General features: G+C 48.4%; 1 protein-coding gene across 1 annotated transcript; it reads right to left on the bottom strand.

Moving 5' to 3' along the window:
• Positions 1 to 592: 592 nt before the first annotated feature.
• Positions 593 to 3,388, bottom strand: HOXC9 (homeobox C9). The gene is made up of 2 exons (XM_027705429.1): positions 2,827 to 3,388; positions 593 to 895 (listed from the first exon to the last, which is right to left on the bottom strand). The coding sequence occupies exons 1-2, from the start codon at positions 3,386 to 3,388 to the stop codon at positions 651 to 653; spliced, it is 807 nt and encodes a 268-aa protein (XP_027561230.1). The 3' UTR covers positions 593 to 650.
• Between the last annotated feature and the right edge of the window lie 8,670 nt (positions 3,389 to 12,058).

Below are 12,058 nucleotides of genomic sequence, written 5' to 3'. Positions count from 1 at the left end.
TTGTCGTTTCGTTGTTGTTTTTTTTTTTCATCTCCCGTGACGTTAGGTATATTTACACAGAGCTGCTCTACAATAGCGAACATAACAATATTACAGAACGGTTCTGAGACGAGAATAAAATACACAAATAAGTACAGCAGAAACGTTCAACACCATGACAGAACATCATCGAGCCATATTCCCTTCAGTCCTTTTTTTTTTCTTTTTTTTTCCTTTTTTTTTGTCTCCTTTTTTTTTGTTGGTTTTTTTCCTCTCTTTTGTACAAAATATTCACTCACGAGCTCGCGGGATTAAAAAATAAAAATACTGGATAAGTTTAATTTATGAAATAAAATACTAATAATAATAATAAAAAAAATTCAAGTACTTCTCGCGTTTGTTTTCTGAGGACTAAAACAAGGCAGAAGAAAGGAAGAGAAAACAAACCCCCCGAACATCTTTCTTTTATTTAGTTGCATTTTAGAAAAGACTCGTGTCCCCAAACGCTTGCTGTGTTTGCCTCTAATGCTAAACATTCATCCGCACATTCAAAGTCAGAAACATTTCAACCCCCAAAAACAGCCTCTTTTTTTTTTCTCCCTTTTTTTTTTCTTTTTTTTTTTTTTTTTGTCTCTCCACCCTCGTTTCTCATTGACTGGACTTTGCCAACTTTATTGCTGTTCTTTATCGGTTTTTTCTTTATTCATTTTCTTCATTTTCATTCGCCTGTTCTGAAACCAGATTTTGACTTGGCGTTCAGTGAGATTAAGGACTCTGGCTACTTCGTACCTCCGGTCCCGTGTAAGGTACATATTGAATAAAAACTCTTTTTCCAGTTCCAGGGTCTGATACTTTGTGTAAGGACATCTTTTCTTCCTCGTGGAGCGCGCATGAATCCAATTTGCGACGGGATTGTCTGAGAAAGAAGATTTTTATATTTTTTTGGGGGGGAGGGGGAAAAAAAAATCAATGTATACAGCTGGCCTCTCTTCCCTCCCCCCCTCCACGCCCTGGTGTATCTATAGACAGAAACCTGTTTAATTAGCAGATCTTACCTAAATATTTTAAGTGACCTTCAGGAGAGTTTAATCTGTTTATTCTGGAGGGGTCATTTCCTTTTCTTTTGCTGCTGTTCTCACATAAAAGTTTCAGTAAATAAAACTCTAGCAATGGGTTTAAAATAATAATTATCCACATGACTGCTACCAGCAGTAATCTAAGAACATAGTCATAAAAAGTCAAAATTCCCCACCATTTCATAGGCCCATAAACTCTTTTTACAACCTCAGCTCTCCAATACTTCCCCCTAGAAGCTTTCCCAGACCTGGAAAGCAGAGTTTGTTTTTTTAATATCTTAAGGATGACACGCGAGATGTCCCACTGGCTCCGAGAAATTGGCTTTTTTTGGGGTGTTTTTTTTAGTTTTCCCCTTACCCTAAAGGACCTTCCGCGCTGCTGCCGCGGCCCCGTTGGCTCAGGGGGAGCAGCTTTTCCCCCCTCTGCCCTTCCCAGGCTTCGCTGCCAGCGAAGAGAGACTTTCACCCCCCGATTCCTCGACTTATTTTTATCACGAGGGTGCCTGGCACCGGCCCGCCCGTCATAAATAGAGGCGGGAGCGCCTTTGCAGAGGGAGAGGAGCGAGATATGGAGGCACCAAAGGTGCTCCCGGGGCCGTCCCGCAGCCGCAGAGCTCGGCGAGCCCCCCGCATCTTTAGGCCGGGGGGTCCCAGCAGAGCCCGGGCAGAGCTGCGGGGTCGTGCGGGACGCACCGGGAGCTCCCGCAGCATCCCCTGTGTCTGCTCAGCTCCTCTCCGGGAGGCTTCGGCGAGGAAAAGGGGGTGGCTTGGCCGCGCTTTTGGACCTTCCTTGCTGCAGGTCCCCTCTGCGGGGCCGGGGTGCTGCAGGGCGAGGGTGAGGGAGGTGCTGGTGGTGGTGGTTACCTGACTCCTCGCCCTGCAGTGTTCAAGGTTTCCCTGATGGCCGGGTTGGGGATTTGGGGTTTTTTTGGGGGTGTTTTTTCTTTCTTAGTTCCACCCCTCCCTCTCTCGCTTGGGCTGCAGAAGATGTTTCTTCAAGTGTATGGTCCAATGTCCTGCGCTCGCTGCCTCCTGCCCTCAGCTGCCTCCACACACTCAGTTTATGCCTTTACAATTCCAATTTTCCTCCTTGCTACTCCCCTGCACCCCCAGCCCCGGCCCCCCGCCCAGGGCACCCACCTTCTCCTTTATTCCCACGTGTAGGAGCATTTTATGAAGAATTGCACCGGTGGAGCTTTTATTGATTTTTAAAATAGATAAAGAGACACCTCTGCGTTTATCCAGAGATGTTCCCTTCCCCTCCCTTAAAAAAAACAACCCACATCAGTACGTTCACTTCCAGCCATCTACAACTCTTCCTCGCCCTTTGGAAGTGGAAATATTTTAAAGCAAAGAGGCTTCTCCCTCTGCCTACCCCCTCTCGCTCCCTCTCACACACGCACTCTCTTTCTCTATTAGTTGTTTGGTTTTTTTTTTTTAATTCCCCCCGGTGGAAGGTGATGAATATTTGATCAAAGCAGCCAACAGCCCCCCCACTGGAAACAACAAAAAAAAAAGAAAAAGAAAAAAAAAAAGGAAGGGGATTAAAAAAAAAAAAAAGGAAAATAAAGAAAAAAATCCTAAAGAGCCCGAAACAAAGTAGAGAGATTCACTCTCCGGCTCTGCTAGGCGGACTCGCTCAAACCCCCAGATCTTCCTGCGTATCTGGAGTTTTAGGGTCGGGCTCTCTAAGGTAATTTCATTTTATTGAGTAGGGTCCTGGAAGCCGTAATGCCTTCCCCGGTCGTAAACAAGAATGACTTCGACTTACTAGGGTCTAATTCGTGCTTTTCTTCTTTGTGTTTGCTGGAAGCGATGGCTTCGGACTCCGGGGAAGGAATTGTCTGCGCGGCTCTGTCTCTCAGCTCCCCGGCAGCCCCGTACATGTAGTCCGCGTAGCCGCGGCCGTCGGCGGGGCCGCAGTCCGCCCGGCGCCCCGGGAACGCGTCGGGCTTCAGGCCGTAGGGGCGAGCCCCGGGGGCGAAGGCCGGGAACGAGACGGCCCCGGCCAGGGGCTCCAGCCAAGTCCGCATGTACCTGGGCTCGGCCCCCACGGGCGCCTGGGGAGCGTAGGGGTGGTAGCCCACGGAGGACTGGGAGTGCACGGGAGCCCAGGAGGTGGTGAAAACGGCCGGCTTGGGGGCGAAACTGCAGGACGGAAAGTCGGCACAGTCCGGGACTAATCCTGACGGTCGGGCGGCAGCCGGGTGGGCGGCAGAGCCGGGGAACCTGGAGGCCAAGAGCTCTTCGTTCTCGTGGCTTATCAAGGAGTCAACATAGTAGTTGCTTATGGGGCCAGAAGCCGACATGGTTCCCCCCTCTTTTACATTCATAAGATTATTGTATGAACTGTATGTGTACTTTTTATCTGCTCATAGAACAATCAGGGCAGGTAATTATTTTTTCAGCCTTTCCCACTGTTCCATTGGCTGCCGCCCTCACGTGATTGTATTTACCCAAAAATATCGCCTGGATCAATCCGCAGGGCTTTTTTTTTTTTTTTTTTTTTTTTTCCTCTCTCCCTTTCCTTTTTTTTTTTTTTTTTCTTTCCCCTTAATCTAATAACGCCGCCCGGCTTTTCCTAAAACCGCTGGAAATGGGGCGGAGATGGGGAGGAGGAGGGATGCTCGGCTGCTCTCCGCGGCCGGGGGATGCTCAGCCCGCGGGCTGGGAGGGGGGGACATTTACCCTGATGCTAAGAGAAGGTGGAAGGTAATTGTGGAAGGTAGTCCAGGAACTATTTCTTGACGTAATTTATCTCTGTCCTTTTCCTCCTGCAGCCTCCAGCCTCTAATGGATACATTAAATTGAATATCGGTGAGAAGGGGAGAGGGGAGAAGTGCGGTGGAGGTGGGATCCCCACCCGGAGGAAGGAGCTGGGGAGGGGAGGGGAAGGGGGGGGGGAGAAGCTCGGAGCCTAAAAGCAAAGGGGCTTTTGTCATCTTTTGCAGCGCTGTCTCCTCGTCAGGCTGCTCAGCAGCTGAGAGGACTGTGGGGCACAGGCACATCTCGTCCTGCTTTAAGAAATAAGTATCTTTACGAAGAGGGGAAAAATATATATATCTATATCTGTAACACGAGGAGCATCTTTAAAAAAGAAGAGGGGGAAGAATAATAACACCCCCCCCCAAAAAAAAAAAAAAAAAGAAAGAAAGAGAGCCTGAGCTTCTGCACTGCAAGGCTGCGTTATTCGGCGAGTAGTCGTGGATGTTTTTATGTCCTTCAATAAAATTTTTACGAGGATCATTTGATTGTTCATAAATGTGTCGTTCATTAAATAAAACCGTAGGACTGAGTTTCAGCTCTCGAGCTGGGGATGAGAGAGAGCTTTTGGTATCAGGAGGAAGCAACAATGTGTGTTGGGCACATGATCTTTCTCTTTTTTTTTTTCGTGTCTTCCTTTTTTTTTTTTTTTTTTGAGTGACGCCCGGAAACTTTTCTTTTTGCACCAAACCGAGGGAAGAAGTTGGGAGCGTTAAAAAATCGGTGGTAGCCTGCCTGCATTTTGAGAGAATAACCTTTCCTTTGTAAGGAAAGACAGGTAGGTAAATAGCTCACGCCCATTGGAGTCTCCAAGAAGGGGCTTAAGCGATTTCTTTGGCAGAGAAAAAAGAAATTAAAATCCCCAACAACAACAAAAAAAAATAACCTCTCACGATTTTTTATTTATTTATTTATTTATTTTAGAAACAGACACCCCAAAAAAAAAAAAAAAAAAGGCTCGTCTGGGCTCTCCAAGGCTCCCCATCACCTCGGGGTTTCCTGAGGCTGAGAGGACGTGCGGGGAAATGGCCAAAATTGGAAAGAAGGAGGCAAAGTATGGGCTCAGAAAGCGCTGGGGGCTCCTGGCGGAGAGGCGGGCAGGGGGTGGGCAGGGTGTCCCCAGTGATGCAGTGTCACCGCTGACAGTCGCCCTGCACAGCCTGGACAAGTCCCAGGGACCGACACGGCACAAACCTTTCCAGCTCTCACTCATTTATTTGGGGTTTTGTTTGTTTGTTGGTTGTTTTTTTTTCCTCAGTAAGTTGCACGAGAAATGCGAGCGAGGAGGAGGAGAGGGATGGAGGGAGATTCAAGGAAAAACAGGGCGAAAAGAGGTGGTGGTGCTGGCAGGAGATCACCCCCCCCTTTCTCCCCAGCCCCTCCAAAGTCACCCCCTGAGCTGAGCCGGGGTAAAACCCGCACCTCAACCCGCAGAGCCCGAGCAAGTCAAAGAAATGGATGCACGAGGCTGCCCTCGCTGCTGGGAGAAGGAAGGATTTCCCTCTCGAAAAGCAGGGAAGGCTTTAAAATAAAAATATGACGGGACGTGTTTGTCAAGGGACTCCGGATTTTCCAAATTCGAAAAGGCATCGACTCGCTCTCCCCCCCCGCACCCCCCCGAATTTATCCCTCATTCCGTTTTAAGTCCCCTGCTTTATGTGAGCCCTTAAAGGGAAATATTCCTGCAGGAGCAGAGTGTCTTCTTTGGCCTTTATCGAGACCAATTTATCTGTCAATCACCAGTCTCCAATGATGGTTATTTTTATGTTCGCGAGGGGGAAAAAAATATATATATATATACACTCATCATTCTTTTATCTATTCCCATTTTAAAAATACTTACTCTGCAGGGCTGCTAATCGAGTGGGCTGTGACGTGTGGAGGGGGAAAAGCTGCCTGGCTTTTCCACTTTGGTGGAATATTTTAAAGGGAATCCTTACAAAAGCAGGGTTGTCCGGACCAGCAGAAGGGGAGAGGGAGAAATTAAAAAGAGGCAGAGAAGGAGAACGAGAGAGAGAGAGAGAAAGGAAGGAAGGACTGGGCACGCAGAGGGAGAGAAACACTGAGAAGCAGTGGGGAGGTTTAACCAGAGGGAAAAATATAGCAATAATGTCAGAATACACCGCAGACGAACCGCAGGACGAGCAGAAATTATCGAAGCCACGCAGCTCTAATAAGTAGCAGCAGTTTTTGTAACCTTAACGCGAGCAGGCAAGGTCACCAAATTAGTCGTGGATGGTGCGATGTTGGGGTTACACAAAGGCAAACGTATCTGGCCAAGATTTCTTTCATTCGCACGGAAAACCTGCAGCACGAGGAATTATCCACCCCCCGCGCTGCCGTGGGATGGGAAATCACAGGAAAACCAGCTCGGGTTTGCGGCACAAACCCCCTCTCGCTCGGGGGCTGCCGAGAATTGAGCAGCACAAAGCAGAGATGGAGCCACTTCACCTCAAAAAGCGCGTTAAAGACGCGGCTTAAAGAACTAAAGCCACGGGTTGAGACCAAAGCCACGGCTCGAGGCTCAAGACGCGGCTCAAGACAACGTTTCCCCCCCCGCGTTTCGCCGCAGAATATCCCCTAACGCGACGTGAACCCCCATAAAATTTAACGCGATGTGAACCCCCCATAAAATATTGTCCTTTCACGCTCATCTCGACGTGAAACCATCCCCATGGATGAAGGCAAAGTCACGCGGAGAAAAGTCCTCTCCGAGCGCGGGGCAAAGAGAGCGAGATCCTGAAATATTCTTCTTTTCAGTGGCAGCGTCTCCAAGCCAATATCCAGCCTGGAATTGGATCACGCCTTGCTATTGAATTCGGCGGCTACAAGGTTGTCTCGCGGCTTTTCTGCGCGCTCCGGCCACACTCCTGTGCCTCCCCAGCAGCTTCGGGACTTGTTTAATGGGAGATTACCTCTGCTGAAATGATGGGGAACTATCGCATCCCTTCCAGGCAGACTCATATCATTTCCTCTCACCTCCCCTTTTGAACGTGCGGGGGGGAAAAGAAACTTAACTTGCACCGAGCGAAACTAACCCTGGCAGCTCCACGAGCTGCAGGAGTATTTAGATTTATTATTTCCTGGCGAAGGGGGAAAAAATAATCATAACAATAAATAATAATTAAAAAAAAAAAAGAAAAGAAATTAAAAGAAAAGGAAGAAAGTCGGGTCGCAAATTAGGAGGTTACAGAAAATGAAGCCTTTGTCTGAGCACTGTCCTGGCTGGTTGACTTCTGACACCTTTTCGGAGCTAAATGCTGCCCATGATCGCCCTTGTCCCTGCAAGTGCTCTGCGTGCTCAGCCCGAGCTGCCTCCCTTCCCTGTCCTGTGAGAGCAGCCAGGCTCTTCCCCTTCACTTCCAAATCTTTTTTGCTTTCGCTTTGAGAAATTCTCCCCCGATTGGAAGGAACGGAGACAAAAAAATAACCCTAATAAAAAGGAAAAAAAAGAAGAAGAAGAAAAAAAAAGAGAAAAAAAAAGAGGGGAAAAAAAGGAGAAAAAAAAGAAGAGGAAATAAAAAGGCAGAAGAGGGAGGAAAGTAAAAGACAAAAAACCTCACTATTGGACAGGCTGCCTGCCGAGGGGACGCTGCTTTCTGGAGCATTTTCTCGCTCTTTAATTCTTATTTTTTTCGCAAAAAGCGGTGACCGGGCAAAGCCTGAGGCTCCCCGGGACCCGGGGGGGAGGTTTCCCCTTTTCCCCAGCGCATCTCCAGGCCCGAGCCCCGGCGGCAGCAGCTCCCTCCGGAGCGGGGACACCCCGGAGGCTGCGGGGCCCGGAGCTTCCCGGGGGGGGAGGGAATCGCCTCGTTCCCCCCCCCTTCCCGACAGCCGGGGGGGAAAAAAAAACCACCAACCCCCTCGGCGTTCCGCCGCTTCCCCGCGGTTCAATTAACACTGTCAAGGTCGGATTAAAGCAGAAATCGGCGTTTTCGCCGCTCCTGCCCCCCCCTCCCGCCCCGCGCACCCCTCCGGCCCCGCTCTGGAGGAGCAGCAAGGGCGGTGCTGCCTCCGGCTCTCTCCAGAACCCTCCGGCAGCTCCGGCTCCCGTTCCCGCCCGCCTTTCCAACCTTAACCCGGGAATAAAGTTCCCTTTTCCTTCCCTTTCTTTGTCCCCTTTCCATTCCCTTCCTCGTCTCTTTTTTTGCCTGGCCCAAGTTCTTTCTCGCTTTTTTCTTTTGTTCCTTCTTCACCCCTCCTTTCCTCAGGAAAAAAAAAAAAAAAAGAGAGAAGAGAAGGAAAAAAATTGTACACAATAGATTGAATGACTCCCGAGCGGAGTCTCTGAAGAGGCTGCAAAATATTTCCTGATCCCCCCAGATGCCTCTGATTATTCCAGGATTGTCTCTTAGAGTAAATAAATACGGGGAAAGATTAATTTCAGGCCAAATACCATCGGTGAATCTCGCAGCAGCGCGATTGCAGGCGGGAAGCTTCGCCTTCCCTCCCCTGCAAAATTCTTTGGCTGCTGGAAAATCATATTTATTCGGGTTTCTTTAAAGAGTTGTCATCTAGAAAAACCTCCCCGGGACAACAATTGACCGCGCATCGCTTGATATCAACGTTTAGACGCCAACCTGAGCCAATATGGGAGTCACAGCTAAGGCAAAGAAAACCAGTTTTCCGCTGAAAATGACACTGCAGGAGTTTTTTACCTGCTTAAGCGCTTCCCCCCACACGCATTACTCCCCCTCTGTTTGTTGCTAAGAATTCCTGTCTCTCCAGTGCTGGAGGTACAGCTAATAGACAATAAATTCCGAGGTGCAATTAAAGCTCAGAACAATTTCTTTAAGTGTGTTATGGTCTCCTTTTCCAAAATTTCAGGTCTCCACCAGACGCAGCCTCCTGCAGATGTTCCCAAAGCCCGGCAGCTCGTCTGCAGCGGCCGAGGAGGTGGAAAATTCAAGCTCCTCTCCCCGCTGCTCTCCAGGTTTTTCTCGGTTTTGGGTGTGATATGAAAACGCGGGTCAACAGGAGGGGAAAAAAAAATTCCCAGAGAAGTAAATTAAAAGACGAGCGAGGAAACAAGCCTGAACCCAGAGAGGCGAAGTGTATACTGCCTGAAGAAACATATTTCTATACTTCTCCCCTTACATTTATTATGTTTCTGTCAGACACCCTGTAATTAGCATAGATAACTATAGTTGCGAGCTCCAAGTTGTGTCTGCAAATTCTATTGTTTGGCTGCTCCGGTTGCACACCAGCGAGCTCGAAAGCGAGCACAAGGTGTTAGGAAGAGCCTGGTGCCCTCAAATAAGACAATAACCCCCCGAAATGTACGGCGGGGGGAAAGGAAGGAGGGCGGAGGGATGAAGGTCGCCGCTTTAGGCGATGGATTCCAGCCCAGTCTGCACCGCAATATCTCTGGCCTGGTGCAAATCTCCTCCAGGAGATCAGCTCAGCCTTAAACCTGCCTCTGCCTACCGCAAATACGGCTTAAAATAGGTTATTCTGGCCCCCCCCCCGTCTCCTGTCTCGTCCCCCAGCCCGCTCCGAGGAGTTATTTGTAAAGGTCAGCGCAGAGCCGGTACCTGTGTAAATACTCGGGGTCTGAGCAGACACCCACAGCTCCAAACAACAACCTTGGGCAGGGACATTTCCTGCCCTTTCCACCCGCCCCACTTTGTTTTCCAGCCCCGCGGCGGGTTCGTCTGGCAGGGAAAGGGCTGAGCTTTCGGGGGATTTTTACCTCCAAAATCCACACGGGCAAATCACGGGCGAGAAACCAGAAGAGATTTTTCTTTGGGTGTTGGGGGGACACCCCCCAGGCAGAGCCCAGTTCTGGGCTTCACACTCAGAAAGGGAAAGTTTATCAACACGACCTCGCAACTCAATTTCTTCCGCACCAGAGGAGGGTTTCGCTTGTTTTGGGGTTTGTTATTTGTTTTTGGTTGTTTTTTTTTTTTTTTACTTCGCAAAATCACGTCAAAAACCATCCCCAGGAGCAAAGGGATAAAATTCCCCCCCAGGCAATGCAGGCGCACCAGACAGACACGGGCGAGAACCTCCAGGTTGAGAAAATTACACCTGCTGGGAGAGGAGGATTCTACGAACAGCCACGAGGAAAAATTATGCAATCCGGCGTATGGTAATATCGCTAATATTTTACTCCGATAACACCGCCGGAAAGTGCACGAGCACGAGCAAGAAAGCGAACAATATCGCACGAAGGAAGACGAGGGCGAACAGCATGGTGTCCCTTTGACTACCCATGTTTTTACATAAAAAACAGGCACATCCAGACAAAATAGTCGGAGCAATAAATTCCCCACCGTCCCTCTTCCTGATCTAATATCATAATTAAAAAACAGTGGGGGAGATTTTAACTTTTATTGCGTTTCTGGAGTTGGGTTGCTGAACATATATTAAGTTTAGATTCTTCTCTTTCTCTCCAGGGGGGTGGTGGCTCAGAAATAAAATCAATCTTAATATGCACAGAATAGATATTGGTTTGTCTTGTACATGCTGTTAGAAGAAAGGGAAAGAAATCTGCACATAGTTAATACAGAGAAGGCAAACTCATCATACATGTAATGAATCCTTTAAATCATTCAATTATCACAGCACTAATATCAAATAATTATGGTTAAACGTACCAGTAATCAACCTTGTCCCTGTTGAAATATTAATTTACAGGATTGTGAATGAGTTTCTTCTTCCTTTTTTTCCCCCCTTCCCTTCCCGTTTTATAAACTTGTTCATCACATTTTTTTTTCACCCAGTCTGGTGTATTCAGCATAGAAGGATGACGAAAATACCCCACACAACATTGCTTTGAACCAAATCAACAACTCTTCGTCTTTTCCACACTTAAAACAGAGCATCTTTAACACAGCGGACCGAACAAAGCGAGATGTTTTTCAAGCCCATGCGTAAAAAAACACATATTAATTCATCACACGTGATTTTATTCTCGTTTGGGTTATAGCATCCAGACCTTAGGACGGGAGCGGGGATATCGCTATTTTCGCAATCGAAATGCGCTCCTTGTCCACAAACTTTGCCCCGAGGTTCACAGGGGAGAAGCCAAAGCGAGGGAAACCACCGAAATATCACAATCCACCAGCCGAAAAAAAAACAACCACTCGAAACTCACCATTCCCGCCAGAGCTCAACCTGCCTCGAGAAAACCCTGCCAGCTGTGCTGCCCTCAGAAAACTCCAAATATCCAGAGCTAAAGACTTTATTTCTCCACGTCAACCTGCGCCCTCACACCGACAACCGGCACACTCGGGATTTTTGGAGGGATCGCGACACAGGAATATTCCTCTCAACCCTGCAGACACACAAATATTACACTCAAACCCTCAGATACACAAATATCAGCCCTGCAGATACACAAATATCACTCTCAGCCCTGCGGACACAAAAATATCAGCCTTAGAGACACACAAATATCACTCTCAGCCCTGTGGACACACAAATATCAGCCCTGCAGATACACAAATATCACTCTCAGCCCCTCAGACACACAAATATCACTCTCAGCCCTGCGGACACAAAAATTTCAGCCTTACAGACACACAAATATCACTCTCAGCCCTGCAGATACACAAATATCACTCTCAGCCCTGTATACACGCGAATATCTCAGCCCTGAGGACACACAAATATCACCCTCAGCCCTGCGGACACACAAATATCACCCTCAGCCCTGCGGACACACAAATATAAGCCCTGCAGACACACGAATATCACTCTCAGCCCTGCAGACAGGGCTCTCCAGATGCTCTATTTTGCCCTCTGCCATTTACCTTTCCCTCGTGCCATCCGCGAACATCCCCAACCCCGCACCATGCGGGACCCCCCGCGCTCTTCACGCGTGATATTTGCCTCGCTTTGCTTCTGAATTTTCCCTCATTCCCCCTCCCCCGCCCCCTTTTCGCATTGAAAACGCTGATAACAACTTTTCCAACTTTTCCAGCGCGTTTTAGGGGAGGAAAGGGGGTAAAATAATCCTTTTTTTTTTTTTTTTTTTTTTTTTTAACTTAGGAGAGACATCGCTCATGTAACACGGGCGCCTGATTTTCTCCATCAACAGTTCCTGAGCTTTTACGTGTAACCCTTCCTAGAGAGTAATTCATAATCCGGGCTGAACCAGCCGCGACAGAGGAACCGTGTTCTTGGGAGTGAAACTCCAGACCCCCGATTAGAGCGTGGAAAAGGGGTATTAAATTTAATCTCCGCTGCTTTTGCTGAGTGGACACGGGGAGAAGGAGAAGTTGGACCCCTCAGTT

The sequence above is a fragment of the Neopelma chrysocephalum genome, unplaced genomic scaffold (genome assembly GCF_003984885.1).
Source record: "Neopelma chrysocephalum unplaced genomic scaffold, ASM398488v2 Primary Assembly neopelma1_333, whole genome shotgun sequence".
Lineage (NCBI taxonomy): Eukaryota > Metazoa > Chordata > Aves > Passeriformes > Pipridae > Neopelma > Neopelma chrysocephalum.
This window is presented reverse-complemented; position numbering and strand designations above follow the sequence as displayed.

Coding starts and splice junctions, on each gene's coding strand:
- HOXC9 (XM_027705429.1), bottom strand. CDS start 3,388: ATGAATGTAAAAGAGGGGGGAACCATGTCGGCTTCTGGCCCCATAAGC. Junction 896..2,826: donor AAAGCACGAATTAGACCCTA/GTAAGTCGAAGT, acceptor CTTCTTTCTCAG/ACAATCCCGTCGCAAATTGG.